Here is a 17,778-nt window from a genome sequence, read left to right on the forward strand (position 1 = left end):
ATTAAATATCCACAAAAACGTCATTCCTGTTCACATTACCATTGCTCTTTATGGGCTGTGACAGGAGACTGTCACAGAACAGTCCTGTCTTCCGGTTTATTCCATCCATGTCACTATTGTTTTCTATCAATGTTACATATGACTCACACACACACACAGGCACAGACACACTGGTACAGACATACACAGACAAACACATAAATACACACACGCACACACACACACACACACACACACACACACACACACACACACACACACACACACACACACACACACACACACACACACACACACACACACACACACACACACTAGTTTAGTCAGTGGTTCACTTGTTCGCTGGGAAATGAAACGCCAGTAGGCTGTGATTTCTACAAGTGAGTAACTTCGAAATGTAATTCCCCCTCCGTTGTCCGGGAAACAGCAGAGGCAGTTGGGGTATCTGTCAAACTCCCGTGTTTTGTAGGTCATGGCTGAGACTTGCAGTAAGAATATTGTCCACTAGAGGGTGTGTTTCACCACACAATGTGTTTCACTGGCTGTTATTTTCACGTGTTGCTGTAAGAGCAGAGCATGGTAGAGCAAGCGTATAAATTAAAACGGGGTTTGCTTAATTTTTTATTGAATTTGAGAACTGCTTGTATTTAGACAACAGGTAACCTGGGTAACCAAAGGTAACCGTATACAACTGAATACAACCTAGTCCTAAAAACAGGAATGAAATTGTTTGTGTGTGTGTGTGTGTGTGTGTGTGTGTGTGTGCGTGTGCGTGTGTGTGTGCGTGCGTGCGTGCGTGCGTGTGTGTCTCCAGGTAAGACCCAGGTGATGGGGGAGATAAAGATCGCCCTGAAGAAGGAGATGAAGACGGAGGGAGAACACCTGGTCCTGGAGATCCTGCAGTGTCGTAACATCACCTACAAGTTCAAGACCGCAGACCACCTCCCTGGTACACACACACAGACAGACAGACACACACACACACACACACACACACACATAGACACACACTATAGATACACACTATGGATACAGACACACACCAAAGAGACGTGTGTGTGTGTGTGTGTGTGTGTGTGTACGTGCGTGCGTGCAGACCTCTACATGAAGCTGTACGTGGTGAACATCGCCACCCAGAAGAGGATCATCAAGAAGAAGACGCGCGTGTGTCGTCACGACCGCGAGCCGTCCTTCAACGAGACGTTCCGCTTCTGCATGAACCCCACCGGACACGCGCTGCAGGTACGTGTGTGTGTGTGTGTGTGTGTGTGTGTGTGTGTGTGTGTGTGTGTGTGTGTGTGTGTGTGTGTGTGTGTGTGTGTGTGTGTGTGTGTGTGTGTCGGCCATGTGAACATGTATGTTTGTTTGAATGTGTGTGTTTTCGTGTGTGAGTGTTTATGCACGTTGGTGCTTCATACTTTGTCTTGTATGGAAGCTCGAATTGAGGCGAAACAAAGTCATAAATATGTGATAAAATGACCAGGTGATGCGATAAGAAAGTGTTAATTATGAGATAAAAAGTGTAAATAACGTGATGAAAGGTGTGCATGTGCTCTGTGGCCTCCGTCTCTTCGACACCGCGACCTCCACGATGCAAACAATATGCAATCCTAAATAACTCGTCTAGTGAATGTAAATGTTCAATCTCAGGTATGCAATGTCTTTTAATCAGTCCGTTGTTTTTTGTTTGTGATAATAATAGTCATAATTCATAACTTCTCAAACCTTTTATAAGATAGGCTTAGTTTAAGCTTGTGGTTTCTTTTACTGGTGGACATGGGCTTCCATAGCCTGGCCTCTTGCCCAATCTTTATAAAGTCGACGATGCAGACAGATTCCCTGGCATAGTGGTCGTGCTTCCACTCCTGTTGGCGTACATCACAGCTGTTAGTCCCAGGCCGGAACACGCTGCAATCCTTTTGACGTCAGCAGCAACATGAATATTATGAATATAAACTCTTGAATATCTATGAATAATCTATGAATAAAAGATACATGCAGATGGATACGTAATGCAGTGTGTGGACTGATCATAAGGAGAGGAAATAGGATAACAGTGTAACTTTCCTAAAGGAAGCTGGATGAAAAGGAGAGGAGGGAATACACCATAACTGAAATACTCTGACTGCACCAGTATGGTGTATACCACTATGTCCATCTGAAATACTCTCACTGCACCAGTGGGGTATGTAAGGGATAATGTATCGGTCGCCGGTCATTATCGGGAAAAAGAAAGCCGACAGGGCGAACTGGACACCGACGCAAAGGTGTCTTGCTTTGCCCTGAAGGATGTAGCAGAGAAATAGTCTGCAAAAGACGTTGACGTCGCTGAGCAACCGAATACGCTGGGGTTGATAAGTTACCGGACTACTCGCGGAGTGATACCAAAGACGTGAATCAGAGGCAAAAAAATCCACTTTCCTTGACAGCGGCCATTATATGCTTAGCAACGGTCAATTATCAAAAAATTCACAGCCGGAAGTCGGGAAGGCCCATGAAAGTGAATGGAGCGTGTCACAGCATTGAGAAGAGCCGTGTAATAAATAACAATACGTCCAGCTGAAACAACCGTGAGCTCTTAGTTGGTGTGCTTGTACGTCTGGTTGGGATCCAGTTGAGACCCAGGGGTCTTAACTCCGCCGGTGTTGTGCTGTGTTCCTGCAGCTGTTTCTGGTCTCCAACGGCGGAAAGTTCATGAAGAAGACTCTGATCGGCGAGGCGTACGTGTGGCTGGACAAGGTGGACCTGCGGAAGCGCGTGGTGAGCTGGCACAAGCTGCTGGCCAGCACCGCCCAGATCCACTCCTAAGGAGACCGGCGGGCGCCAGAGGGTTGACGCAGCTAACCACAGGGGGGCGACGTGGAGCAGCACGGGGGAGAACCCGGACGGGGAACACGTAGCCTGGGTGAATGATGAGTACAGACGCCCCCTCTCCCCTCACCACACACACACACACACACACACACACACACACACACACACACACACACACACACACACACACACACACACACACACACACACACACACACACACACACACTTCTGATTCTTTGAGGGATCTTTCGGGGAGGAGGGGTCTAGATGGGTGCGGGGGTGTTGGTTAGGGGGGGGTGTTGTCTCTTCATTTCGGCTTCCCTTCTGCTGTGGTGGTTGTTGGGGGCTTTCTGTTCCTTCTTTCGTCTCTTGTCTTTTTTTCTTTGTTTTCGGCGATCCGAAGCAATTGGGGAGTTGGGAGGAGGGGAGGGGGGGGGGGGTGTTTACAGGAGACGGACACATGTTTACAGGAAGTAGGTGATGAGGTTTGTGTTGGACATGGGATTCAAGAGAGGAAACGCAAGAAAACGCAAGAATCAACCAGGTATTACATACTTTCTTACTTCACTCACACACACACATGCGGCACGCACCATCACGTGCACGTGCAAACACAAACACACACGCACACACACACACATACACACACACTTACCCCACTCTTCGCCCAGCAGTTCTGTACAGTACCGCCAAAACACAGGCGAAAATCGAATGGAAACAGGGAATAGACAAATCTCAAATGTATTTATTTATTTATTTATTTATTCATTCATGTATCTATGTATTTATTTAGATGTTTTATCCACAAATGAAAGTTTAAGCATTTAAAACGACTCTTCTTGTTGCTTTACGATGATCCGGAAATGACATGTTGAAACTTAAAAGACTAAGGGAGAACATGTCATTTGTTTATTTTTATATTATGCCCAGAGTATAGAGTTCTATCATTTGTCTTCTCCTCAATTATTTGTTTGTTATGCCACGCTTTAGAGCATTCCAACATACTTGAGATTGTGAACTTCTTCTCAAAATAAACAAAGGAATTGTTGGCTGCTTAAAAGCCCTTAAATCCCTATTCAGCCTAATTATGAATTCAGTCCCAGCAGAGGATGTTCATAGATCTGATTAAAAGGTATATTGATATAGTGTGCACATTGATCCGTGTCTCTGATATGTAGTACCACAGTATCAATACCAGTTAGGTTTTCACTTTTTTTATAGTGAGGTGAGATGTCATTGTCGAAAGAAAGAATAATAGAATATATACTGTAGGTATATCAGATATAGGCCTAGTTATCTTTACCACTGCCAATCCGGTCTCGATAATTGTGTCATATTTATTATGAAGCCCCCTATTTAGACATTTGAAATAAAACATTTGAACATGCTATGTATATATTATTTATTCTCTTTATTTGTAGCTTGAATGCATATTGTAATTCAGGCACATTGCTTCTTATTTCCTCTTGCTTCAAAACGTGGCTACACTATTTCAGAAAAACACCTTTTAGTTGACTTTATTTGCACGTTCTGCTAAGAATGTTAAGCTGTTAATGTCCCGTGTGAGTTTTGTGAGGCGGAGAATGAGAGAGGTCAAGCAAAACCAATTCAACAGGAATTGAATAATAACAACAAAAAGAGGTTAAACTGTCTAACCGGTTATCCAAAGTATTTGCAAATGTTATTTTTTTACGTTTAAACTTTGGTAGTATGGCTAATGTGCTTACTGTTTGGGTTAATGTTAAACTTTGCTTACATGCCTGTGTCCTTTTCTTAATTTTCTGTTTTTCTAGTGTTTGTTTTTTTTACATTGAAATCCTCTAAACTGATGACCGAGTTTCTGTTGACGACCGTGACCATGACAACCGTCCTGATCGTTTGTTTCGTTCATCAGGGTGGTCCCCCTTCAGCATTTGGTCAGTGACATGTTTTCAACATCACAATCCTTTGAAAGGGTATACGTGACAATATCACATAACCTCGAACACATGAGGATGTCCAAGGTCGCCCACAACACGACTCAACAACTCGATCACCGTTCATATCCTTGCTTATGCCAAACACAGAACACTTATTCCAACACGTGTATCCCACTAATTTCTATGCAACATACATACAATGTTGTAACCACATCTCACCATACCTGAATTGATCTACTAAATGCTGACACTTGGAGGGAGACAGATGACCCAATGTCCATTTTATTATCATGTTTTATTTATTACATGCAGGTGTTCATGTTTCAGTTTCACTTGCGCATTTAATCTCTGCTCACTTCATTTGACCTCAAATTTTGACCTTGTTTACTAAAATCCTTTACTTTGTATCGCGATATGCAAATGTGTTTATGAACCATGTGACCTTACGTTATTATTATTTTATTTGTTTCAGCATTTAGTGCTTGTTTACAATGTTACCTCAATCTCAGAGAATTAACTTTTTTGGCCTTTCACACACACACACACACACACGGACACACACACACACGCACACACAAACACACAGATGTGCAATATAAGTTATGTTTCCATTCAATTGAAAGGAATAATTTCCCCACATTAATAATAATTATGAATAAGTTTTTCTTCAATTTGTATTTTTATTATTTTTCATAGCAATGTGCTTACATGTGTAGCAATTTCATTTAAACCATACAACGCATGGCATCTGCTGTAACGCATAGCTTTCAGTCGCTCAGACACACACACAAACACATACAGAGTTACATACTTGTGCACTCAAAAGAAGAAGAATCACTCAGTTGCCATCTCTCTATTTCCCACCATGTAAATACAGACCTTTTTGTACCAGGGAGATGTGGCCGGGCTGGGGGGGGGGGGGGGGGGGGGGTAGGCTGTAGGTCATCGGCCATCAGAAGTAACAGCTCTGCGACTGAAACCACGGGAACCTTGACGTCTGTACGGACGCTGATTAGGCCCCGCCCCTTGTCATTCACGTCACAACCACTAACGGTTCACTAACGAGTCTCCCAACACACCGACCGTCTATCTTAATAACTCAAGTAGTTGCAGGAGAATTTAAATGTGCTCACCATTGGATGTTGCATGTTTCGTTGGTGGTTCATACTATTTTTGTGTCCAGATACTATAAAAAAATATAAAAATAAACTAAGAAGAATAACGAGTGGGGCGATAGAGACTCTATGATAGAGACAGATATAGTACACAATATAGAGAGTTATAGAAAGCGTTATAAAGAAGAAAAAAATAAATTATTTAATGACGTATGCTGACTGTACAAAGATTATGCTTGTAAAACCCGTCTGGTTTTCCACTTGTACGTATAAGCAGAAAAAAATAATCTACTGTCATGGTTTTGTGATTGTACACAGAAGGTATTGATAAATTATGCAAATTGTGCTGTATAAATGGCTGTTGCCCCATGTCTAAATATTAAATATCTGTACAAATGAATCGTGCTGAGTGTGTTGAATTCCTGACCAACTAGTGTCAAGTGACCATAACTATCAAAACTGAATGTATAATCCTTGGTATAATCCTATACTTGCATTCATATATATTTTAGGATTTCTGCTAACTATGTTATTTTCGTTTGCTGATGCAGTAATACCATGTTACCCTTAGAGTGCGCTAGATTACTATGTTGACAGAGGAAGAGCACGCTTATCACAGTAATTGTCGAGCCTAGAGTCTATGTGCTAGCAAAGAGTTATGTCCATACATCCATGGATTTAAGGAGAACATAGGCGTACATAAAATACTATGTCGCCATCGTCACGTCCTATTTTCAGTTACCTTCTTTGTTTCATACACACGCGCATCAATGTTCTGCTCCGGTAAGGCAAATCTGTAGGCTACTATATTTACCCCCTCTAGGGGGCGAAATAAAACCATTGGCTCACAAAATCTATTGAATTGGTCTGCAACAGGCGGCTTCCGTGCAATATATAGCCCTGCCTCCCAGATGCATTCATAATAAAATATATTAAAATAAATATATATTTATGAGTATTATTTATTTATTTTTGGTTTTCATTTTTGTTCCATTATAAGGGTCTGTAACAAGGAAGCGGTATGAGTTTCCCTCTGCGGTTCTTCTGTCCAATGCGGTTCCGACCCTTCCGACAGCCTGACGTTTGCTATGTGGAGGCGAAAACCCAACCATTTTTAAAAATGTAGCAAGAAGAAGCAACTTCACTGCCGCCAAACCGGACAGAGTCTTCAGAATTCAGGTGTGAAAACGGCCTTCATTTGAGCTTTTGTTTCTACTTGTTCTGGCCGAATCATTTACAATAATTGTGGCCCTATGCCAGACTTCCTTGCTCTAGTTGTTCATTAACAGTAGGCCTCTCTCAGAGTCATTAGCATAAAGGAGGTATTCCCAAACTTTTTCTCATCGGGCTTGAAAAAGAAATTTGGCGTCCGACCACAACCCGAACTAACAAAAATACCTTTACAAGTTAAGAGCCCCGCACACAGCTTCTAAGCTGATCAGGGCAGAGGGGAAAAGTGAAGTTTGAACACATAAATCCAGAAACGGAAACAATAGAATCACTTTCCAACTGAAAGTCTTTCGCCATTGGAAAACGCCATCACTGTCGCTTTGTGTTTCCCTGTTTGGTTTGAAAGTTTAATAGAAAACATGTTACTGTGAAAGACGAAGTTTATGCCTGAAGTTACCGTGTGCTGAAAATAGTCATTAAACCATTTCATGAAGCATGTCTGGCAAGTTAAATTATAAAAAACTTAAATTCCACAAATAATAAACCAATCATTCATCGTAAGTCTAATTAACATGAGAATATAGTCCCTAAATAACATCCGACATAGCAGCCTTTTAAACTCAGCCGTTGCTGCGGGCCATGATGCTGCTGTCTCCTGTCTTCCCCAGCGCCCCCCGTCCTATCTCTTACGTAACGTCATGAATCAGAAGCACAGCAGCCCATAGCCCCCCCCCCTCCCCATCCCCAACCACCGCTCAGAGACCCCCCCCCCCGTTGTGATTTCATTACTATTTGACTTTATTTTTTACTGTGTGTGTGTGTGTGTGTGTGTGTGTGTGTGTGTGTGTGTGGTTTTAAAGGCGGGTTTGCCGGGCTCCTCAAGCTGATTTCAGTCACTTTTCATCAATGTAATATTCTAATATTGAACTTGATTAGCGGTTGCATTGATCTATCAGCACTGATGTCTAGCATAGAGCTAAGGACACTGTAGCTGCTGCTGAGACCATGAGACTCATTGAGATGTGGTCTGGGGGGTGTCCTGGTGCCCACACTGCAATCGAGCCCTGTTCCACCTCACAGCCATATGTGTGAGCTGGGGGGAACCTTCTCCAATCGGATTAGAAATTATTTTAGAAATGACACCTGGGTTGGTGGAACACCTCATTAAAAGCTGCATTAAGTTCAGTGATTTGATTAGCTGGCTGGATGGATAGAGGTATGAATGGTAGATGAATGGACGGTTGGATTGTGTAGAAGTAGGGTTTGGTTGGATAGACGGATGAGCTGATGCTTGGTGTTGAAATTGAGTTATTTTGGTGGGATGGATGGGTGCATTTATGTTTCTGTGTGGCCTGGTCGTCTGTTGATCTGGTTATGTTTGGGCAGAGCCAGACCAGACTGACACCCTGACCTTATAGTGACTGAAAACATGCTCTGGGGTCTATCAAAAGGACTTTATGCGGCCTGGCTGTCTGCTTATCTGCCCCATCTTGCTCCTGCTCTCTCTCTCTCTCTCTGTCTCTCTCTCTGTCTCTGTCTCTGTCTCTGTCTCTGTCTCTCTGTCTCTCTGTCTCTCTGTCTCTCTGTCTCTCTGTCTCTGTCTCTGTCTCTGTCTCTGTCTCTCTCTCTCTCTCTCTCTGTCTCTGTCTCTGTCTCTCTCTCTCTCCCCCTCTCTGTCTCAATTATTTTGGTCTGTGTCTCTCAGTCTGTGTCTCTCTCTCTCTCTGTCTCTCTGTCTGTCTAACTCTCTTTCTTTGTTTTTCTGTCTCTCTCTATCTCTCTTCTTTTGGTCTCTCTCTCTCTCTCTCTCTCTCTCTCTCTCTCTCTCTCTCTCTCTCTCTCTCTCTCTCTCTCTCTCTCTCTCTCTCTCCCGCCCCCCTCTCCACCATTAGGATCAGGAAACACAATTACAGAGAGATGAAAAACAGGGCGGCACGCGGGAACCATCTGGAGTCTTATGACCCACCCCGTCCTCTGTCCTCCTCCTCGTCCTGAGCCCCCTGGTTGGTTGGCTGACTCATGCCAGTGTCACCGTGTTTCAGGGCTTCACCGGCCTGAGGACGTGATGATGTCTGTACATCATCATGAGCAGCCTTGAGCAGCCTTAAGAAAGGAAGTGGAAGGCAAAAAAATAGGGATGGGAATCAGCAGGGACCTCAGGGTACGATATTAAGGAATGTTTTTGTTCATACGATAAGTTAATTGTGCTACTGTACATTTTGCAATTCTGTGCATTTTGATGGTAAATGTAAGTGGTAATCTCAAAGATTTCCATTTGACAAACTAACGATATACAAGTATTGCGGCAAATTGTCACATTATAGATTATTCTCTCCCCATCCTTACAAACAAAGCCTTTAAAAAAAGTAATTCTAGATGAGTTAGAAACAATGGATGGGCTATTAAATGTGTAACAAATGGAAGATGCTTGATACCTGTTTTAGTTGTTGTAGTTGTACGGTTTATAAAATAACCTCTGAGAAACATCTCCAGTGCACCAGAGTATAACTCCATCTGACCGCAGCCCGCCCGCGTCACAGCGAACCAACAGAACGAGAACACGAAACAAAAAACACATCTGACAGCCGGGAGCCGCGGCCGTCCTGAAGAACGTCAAGTAATGGACAGAATGGTCGACCCTCGCGATGGTGGCGGGGGTTCGGCGGGAGGTAGGAGGCTCCGGGCTCAAACCCCGATGTCCACGGTCTACCTGTAGGCCTCAGCCATGTGGCCTTACCAGCCACCTGCTGATTACGACGTCAAGTCAAACACTGTGGGTCTCTTTGGACGAAAGCGTCTGACGAAGGACAAAAAACAGAAGAACGCATTCAGATACTAAATGAATGAATCAAAAGAACGATGGTAAATAGTCATAATAATCAAAATGGGGTTGTCGTGGTTACCGAGCTGCAGCACCCCACCCCTTCCACCCCACCTCGTCGCCCTGTCGTCTCTGGGAGGGGGGGGGGGCCTGCGAGACATCTCCCCCCGACAGCAGCACTCCGATGTGATTGGTCAGCGGACGCGAGGGGAAGGCAGCTTCCTCCGTCCGCGGTCGGACCCCATAACCCACGGACACATCAGCGTCGCTTTGGCTCACAGTTCTTGTTTCTTTTGCTGCGTCAACAAGCGTAACCATGACGACCATCATTTAAAAGAAAGGCCAGAGGGATAGATGTGTGTGTGTGTGTGTGTGTGTCTTCAGTGAAAGTTTTAATGTCGGCCATTTGAGGACGAATGTTGCCTCATGTTCCAATAATCTTAACTTAAATACGAATGACGCAAAACATATTGAGAGAATTTATAATCAAGAATAATACGGTTGAGATTGAGTCTAACAGAGGTCTGCTCAGTGTTCACCCATACTGCCTCCAACATGGTAAAGAAGCCTGGTTTATTTCAAGCTGCAGCCAAAGACTTTGTTATGCTGCAAGGCTCCTGGCCACCGTCTTCAGTCTGAACCCCCCCTTTATAGATCTCACAGCTGCTCACATGTAAGGTCCGGTCACATGACACTCTTGTAAAAAGTGGCGGTGACGTCGTGGAGGTTTGAGAAGTTCTCTGAAAGAACTTTTACTGGTGGACTTGACTTCAGAGATGTTGATGCATTTTTATGTTTAATTTATATTATTCTTTCAAATTGATTGTCGCTCTGTCCTTGACGTGGCTTTAACAAGCTGCAATACTTTTGACTACGTTCTTTCTGGGTGTTCGCAATGGACAAAACAGGAGATGTCGGTTCTTTGTTTGGCGATGCACTGGGAAATATTGACAAGCCTTGAGAGGGTTATGGTTAATGCTTTCAGAACGGCACATTCGATCAATGCTCGCTACGAAAGGTTGGTTGAAAGAAACACAATAGGTAGAAGCACAGTGTAAAGAGTGGGTTACTTTTGTGGGTTAGACCAAGGTCCAAAGCCTTTCAGATATAGTTGTTTTCTAATCTGGTTAGGGTAGGCCCCTTGCCTCAGCGATGGCTCTGCGTAGCGTTGTGGAAGACTGTGGTCCTGTGCAACTAGTGAACAGGCAGAGTGCACAAAGGTAGGCAGGTAGACCGACAGGTAGGTGGGTAGACAGACAGGGAGGTTGGTAGACTTCCAATCATCTTATTCTGGCTGAATTAAACGAGGGACGGGTTTACCTAATTTCATTGACAGCCACAGATACTGGATTTCTCCATTCTTTTGGTAAGGGCATTTCATTTATTGATTGCTGTCAAAGTGTTAAGAGAACGACAAAAGTGCTTCTAAAATAAATACAATACACTAATGTAATGTATTATTATTATTATTATTTAAATTGCATGTATGGTCCTTTTCCTCTCTGCAGGTGAACACAGGGCAGCGCATGTTCCCGCTGGTAGGAGAAGAACAACAACAGGCTCTGAGCCGCGGGGAGACATCGCTGAGTTGCTAGGTGACCGCTCCGGGGCGACTCCCGGGACAGGTGCGTGGGGTTGTGTGTTTGTGTGTTTGTGTGTGTGTGGGTTTGTGTGGTTGTGTGTGTAGGTGTGTGTGTGTGGGTGAGGGAGGCCACCACACCTGTTGCCTACTGGCTAGACGTAACTTGCTCACTTGGAAACGGATAAGTCTCTCGCTCTCTCACTCCTATCTCTCAATCTACCTGTCTCGCCCTCTCTCTCTCGCCTCTCTCTCTCTACCTCACCCTCTCTCTCTCTCTTGCTCTCTCTCTCTTGCTCCACCTCTCTTGCCCTATCTCTTTCTTTCTCCTACTCCCTCATTCTCTCTCTCTGCCTCTCTCTTGCTGCTCCTCCTCTTCCTCAGCAAGGAAGCCCATCATTGCAGACTATAGCATGTGTGCCTAAGTGGTCACTGCTCCATTAAGTTTTGAGGTGTTTTTTACAGGCATATTTATTTTTTCTATGTTGTTTCTTAGATCTGCTAAAAAAGCAGTATTTTAACATTGAAAAGTTTGTGTGTATGTCTGTATGCGTGTGTGTCTCTGTGTGATCCATTTACACCTTCGGCAATATAGCCTACATGCCATCAGCCCTTGACTTCTGGTTTATGGATGGCCCAATACTAATGAATGCCTTATATTTCTTTAAATATATTAACACAACAGCCCAGGGTAGTTTAAACTCTTAATAAAATAAATCAAAACGTAACCCCTTGCCATAAATAAGATTATGACCATTACTTTTATGACTAGCTCATTCTGCCTTCAATTCAACATTTAATGTTACCGTCAAGGATGTGGTAATGCAATATGATGACTGTAAAGTCCAACGTAATCCAGTTGGAATATACTTTGAATTGGTATCCCTGGCTTGTGGACATAAGCGGTCTAAGGCCATGAGCACACTGGAATTGGTGTAGGATTACACACACACACACACACACACACACGCACACGCACACACTTATTATACGAGTTACAGTGAAAGCTGATATTTGCTGCGTGTGTGTTTGCGCGTATGTGTGTACATGTGTAGGTGGATGCATGTGTGCGTTTGAGTAGTGTGTGAGCGGTCTTCTCATGCACGCTCTGCCCAGTCTGGTGTTTGAGCTATCGAGAAGAGCGCCTTAAATGGAGAAAGAACCACGCGCAATTATCGTGCATAACCAAAGGGTGGGTGGGTACGGGAGCTTGGGTGTGTCGGGTGGAGAGGAGGCGGGGGGCTCGGCCGATACCGATCCGTGCGTGAGGTCACACAGCGCTGGTGAGCTTGGGGTGATCGGCGACGTGCCCTCCTCTCCTTCCCCATTCGCCGCCGTCTGCGTGTCTACTGTAGGCTACAACGCGAGCGGCTACTGTCAAAGCGGTGGGGGGGAACCAGACATGTGCCTGCTGGTGAATTAAACAAGAGAAACGCGAACAAGCCGAGGTTTGTTTTCAAACTCGCCCACGATGGCGCTCACAGTGTTTGATTAAAAACGCCACAGCGCTCCGTTTGGTGTGCGGACTTTCTTTTTGCGGACTTGATTTACTTCGCCTTCTTATCTCCTTTTTGGATCGAGGTTTTTTTCGGGTTATTCTGCTTGTGAACACGGCGGATAGGATTACGCATTACCATGGATACCTCCACTTTTTCCGTCAGCCTGTTACTCCTGGCCGCGATGGGGTCCTTCTCCGTGGGAGAGTTCCCGACAGAACAAATGTGAGTGCGCGGCCGCCTGTTGGCTTCTGACACTTGTGGGTTTAAACGTGCAGGCAGTAAGAGCCGGGCGCGCTGTTCTGGTTCCTGTGCGTCCCGTTTACTCCATTGAAATAATTAATGCTCTTTTTCAGATATGCAAAATAATTAAAATCAAGTCTTGGTAAGCCGTCGTGTGTCTTTATGTGAAATGTGTTTTAAACGGGTTGAAGTCGACCGACCTCGTGTTGAAAGAAGTGTAACTTGCGCCGGGCAACAGCATTGCTATATTTAAACGATCTAAGATTAGACAAATGGGCTCTAGTAGCATCTAGTAGAGCTGTCCTATGTGAGGCGATGTGGATCTGAATGCTTTATACTTTATTTGACTTCTTCTGGTGCTTGCATGTTAGACTACGAATTGATGGCATTTTAGAAGAAGTCTCATGAATGTATTTGTTGTCATCTGTGGCACGTGACTACATTATTATTGGAGAGAAGAGACCAAATAGCTTACTTGTTGAATAACCGACTTATTGATCACCTTTTAATCGTGCAAATGTTTGAAATGATGTAAACCAAAGCTTCAATTGCTAATTAATTTGGCATATTTTTGTTCAGATGTTGTCAAATGCAATTATATACCACAATGTATCCATGACCCACGTATGCATCTGTGACCCTCTTTTGACTTTGGGTCCTTAATTAATGTAAAAATAACCTGAACTACAACTATTGTATAAAAAAACAATACGAATGATTTGGCTTCAGATAATGTTCACTAATGAATACTAATGTGGTTACCCTTGATTCCACAACTCACCAGGCAAAAGGGTTACCAGGTAAACTTGTTGTATTTTGGTCTTGAGAGAGACCAATAGAGAGAGAGAGAGATCCAGAGAGATCCAGAGAGAGAGAGAGAGATGATGGCACTCAGCCTAATAGCCCCGGAGCGTGATGTCAGACTGATTGATTGAGAGACTGCTCCCTCCATATATTCCATCGCCACTAAGTGGATTGAGCCTTCTCGCCTGATTCAGATTCACACACAAACACACACACAAGCGCAATCAGTGACTGACGTGTGACCCAGGCCCACACACTTTCTCACACAAGTTCTCCTTGAAATGTCGTTCTGTGGCGTTTGGTTAGGTTAGCTGGGGAAGCTGCGTGGCGTGTCCATTAAGGATCGATGGATCTACAACTGCGTTGGCATCGGTCTTCGTGTCTTCCCTGTTGTCATCCTGTGTTTGGGTTCATCCCTCCCACACTGGGCTAAAGTCAATCCTCAACAACGGTTTGATCGTTGTGATCAAACTTTATCACCTAATAATAATCATTGCTGTTGATTGGAACTGAGCCCGGAAGGCTGAGATGTCAGTGATAACGTAAACGTCTTCCTTTTAGTCCACTAGAGCCTTAGAATCGTTCATGCTAACATGTACTTTGTCGTCCTTTGAATGGTTTGTCCTATCAAGTGCATCGGAGTTGTGTTTTGAGATTGATGTTGAACGACAGGCTTCGTTTGTGACTCTGCAAGTTGAAAGTCAGTGAGAGGGAGCAGGGAGGCCAGGGGGACAGTAGTATGACCTGGTTTGATTCCCCTCCAGGGAAACGCTGCAGTGAGCACGGCCATGTCCAACTAGTCAGGCGGCCCATCTTTTGTACTGGGTCACTGTAATCAAGGAGGATTCACTTTGTACACACATGCACACGCGCACACACACTTACACGGTCTCTTATGTTGTTCTCTGTTCAGCCTGCTTCTCGGGTCTGCCAGATGATTGACAGCATCCCATCTGAAATGCAAAGTGTGACGGCTTCGATCGCCCCTCCGGGGCACCTTGATGCATACACACCGAGAGAGGAGGCTTGAGAGCTGGAAGTGGTCGAGAAGATTGACATGTGATGAGGATGTATCAATAAATAAAGGGAACCGTAATCCTTCTCGTGACCTTCTCTACATTTCGGTGTTTAAAGTGGTGATGTGAGATTGGTGTAAGCGTTTGACGAGGGTTGGTTAGTGCAGAGGTTCTCAAAGTGTGGGGCGCGCCCCGCTGGTGGGGGATAGAGACGTGACAGGTTGGGCGCGACAAACGGGAGGAAATTTCCCTAGCTGGGTTTACATGCACATTTCTGATCCGATTAGATTTCTAATCGGAATAGATCTATTCCTATCATGCAATCCGAATGTACGTTCGTATGTCTCTCGCGCACAACCGTTATGTTGGACAGGACTTATATGATATATGTAAGGGATAATGTTGTACAGAACGCCGGTCCTTATCGGGAAAATAAGCCCCGACAGGGCGAACCGGACCCCGACGCGAAGCTGAGGTGTCTTGCTTTGCCCTGAAGGGTATTATTTTTGATAATGACCGGCGACGTTCTATACATTATCCCGCTTATTACACGGCTCCTTGCCAAAACGAAACAATATCTTCACACGGTGTGACTTTTTACAATTACTATTCGTAGTGTGGATCAGCAGAGAAATAGTCTGCCAAAGACGTTGACGTCTCTTAGCAACCGGACACGCTGGGGTTTAGTTACCGGACTACTTACGGAGTGGTAAGGAAGACATGATTCAGGCAAAAAATCCACTTTCCTTGACTGCGGTCAAGTTCGGTGTGCATAAAAGTACAGACGGACCAATTGCGAACTACTGCAGCTGCTGATGCCATCTCTCTAAGTTAAAAAGTAGCCGCTCCCACCCCAAACCAATCGGAATAAGTGTATACATGTCGACTATAGCAGACTACACCACCTCTTCTATTCCGCATGGAATTCTATTCCGATCAGAGAATTGTATTCCGATTGAGGCGTAAATATAATATTTTTTTATTCAGATTGAGCTGTTCTTCTTCCAATCGGATCAGAAGTGTCCATGAAAACGCGGCTACTGAAAACTCCATATTTCTTATGGCAGGAGCGAAAGCTTGGAAGACATAGCAACAGTAACTAAGGGGGCGGGGACTAGCGAAGGGTCAATTGTAACGTCATGACACAGCTGCACTTTTATATATTCTCTATTGTTGAACTTGCTGTTATTTGATGTTAATGAGTTAGAATTTAGATACAACATGATGTTACTTGATGTTACTTCAATAAATTTGAAAATGTTAAGCTTGTATTTCATTTGCATTGTGTTGGGGCGATGGGGGCAGGTGGGGCTTGAAAATTCCCCCTTGTCCAAAGTGGGGGACGACCGAAAAAGTTTGAGAACCACTGGGGTAGTGGTCGGGCGGGGATTGGGATAACCAGCTTAAAGGTACCGGGTTCGATCCCCAATGTCCTTAGCCTTACCTAAAGGCATCCCTAAACAGGCAGCCTAGCCCCTTACCTGCTCCCTAATGATCCCAGTATCGTACGTCGCTGTCCAAAGGCCCTTTTGGAAAGCAGCGCCTGCTAAATGACTGAATAGTAGTAATGGGCCTAGTTTGTTCCACCACTCGCATCACTGCAACCATTTGCTGTTCCCGCCACAAACGTGTGTCTGAACGAGTTGTACAAACCCCACAGTGCAATACACTGTTGCACTGTGGTCCGATGCACATGCTTGACTTTACCCTCATGCATGATAGCGCCTGTGTTAATAGATATGCAACATTATTCTAATGTCAGTCCTTCTTCCATTGCCACAGCCCCCATCCCCCCCCTTCCCCAGCCCCCCCGTCGTCTATCTGCCCTCTCATGATGGCTAACGACATTACATGCTCAACCAGCTTAAAAGGCTGTGCATTTTCCGTGTTCGCACGGCCGTGTCTGCTGTGATCGGGCGCTCTGATGTGAGGAGACCCTCACAGCTACGGGACACTGGGCTGTCATGGGGGGAGGAAGGACGAACAGGTTACCCTATGCAATAAGGGTTTATCAATTCATATTTGTGAATGCATATGGCATTATCACAGGGGTTAGGATAAGGGAAAGTGTTAGGGTTTGGTTTTGGGTTAGGGTTAGCGTTGGTGGGTTAGGGTTAACCCCTGTCTCACAAATCAGACTTTTGTTCAATATCTGAAGTCTGAGGGCAGAGGAGATCTGGGCTAACAGATCGTGACATCCGCTTTCGCTTCATATTTGTTTTTTCGACAAGATATGCTGCTGGAGGAGCTGATCTGTAAACTCGAGACAATAATGATGGTTAATAGTTAATTAATGTGCCCTTTAATGTCCCAAACAAACGAGGGGGAGGAGCGTCCAACAGAAGGGCACGATGCAGTTGTGGAAAAGAACTGGAGTAAAATGGATGTGGTCAAAGATAAGATGGCATAGGAGGTGTTGAGAAAAGTGCTTCTGAAGGTAAAGAGGGAAATGGCAAACTGCAAGGGGACTATTTGCAGTCGAATTGCAGCTATATATATCGCAATGTCACAACTGCAATATATTGTGCAGTTCTATTCATATCTCAGCTCATTAGACAGAGGGCTTTTACAGGCTTTTATTCCAACTACGGATATTAATCATCATAACATTATGACACCAGCCAGCCAATAGTCACTTATTAAAAAAAAAAAAGCTACATTTTATTATTAATGCCTGGAAGGGATCATATTTTTATTGTAAATTCTATTTCCGTCATAAATCACTTGAACATTTTCCTATGTGTGCTGTGAGAGTCAGAGTGAAGTTTGATTGGATCAGGTTCGGGCGTGAGGGCTTGA

At 44.4% G+C, this 17,778-nt stretch overlaps 2 protein-coding genes across 2 annotated transcripts in view; both read left to right on the forward strand.

Annotated features, from left to right (window-relative positions):
• Positions 1-757: 757 nt before the first annotated feature.
• On the forward strand, positions 758-6,250 carry LOC132447519 (protein piccolo-like). The gene is made up of 3 exons (XM_060038325.1): positions 758-949; positions 1,097-1,242; positions 2,665-6,250. Exons 1-3 carry the CDS (start codon positions 829-831, stop codon positions 2,806-2,808), a joined length of 411 nt encoding a protein of 136 aa, XP_059894308.1. The 5' UTR covers positions 758-828; the 3' UTR covers positions 2,809-6,250.
• A 6,408-nt stretch (positions 6,251-12,658) lies between these two features.
• The window catches only part of LOC132448058 (voltage-dependent calcium channel subunit alpha-2/delta-1-like), a 68,443-nt gene continuing 63,323 nt past the window's right edge, over positions 12,659-17,778 (forward strand). Inside the window, 1 exon segment of the mRNA XM_060039121.1 lies at positions 12,659-13,141. Within this exon segment, the coding sequence (XP_059895104.1) occupies positions 13,056-13,141 (86 nt within the window). The 5' untranslated portion in view covers positions 12,659-13,055.

The sequence above is a fragment of the Gadus macrocephalus genome, chromosome 19 (assembly GCF_031168955.1).
Source record: "Gadus macrocephalus chromosome 19, ASM3116895v1".
NCBI lineage: Eukaryota > Metazoa > Chordata > Actinopteri > Gadiformes > Gadidae > Gadus > Gadus macrocephalus.

Bases quoted from the DNA above. Each gene is read 5' to 3' on its own strand.
- LOC132447519 (XM_060038325.1), top strand. From the start codon at position 829: ATGGGGGAGATAAAGATCGCCCTGAAGAAGGAGATGAAGACGGAGGGA. The intron at 950-1,096 runs GTACACACACAC...GCGTGCGTGCAG, and splicing joins GACCGCAGACCACCTCCCTG to ACCTCTACATGAAGCTGTAC. The intron at 1,243-2,664 runs GTACGTGTGTGT...GTGTTCCTGCAG, and splicing joins CCACCGGACACGCGCTGCAG to CTGTTTCTGGTCTCCAACGG.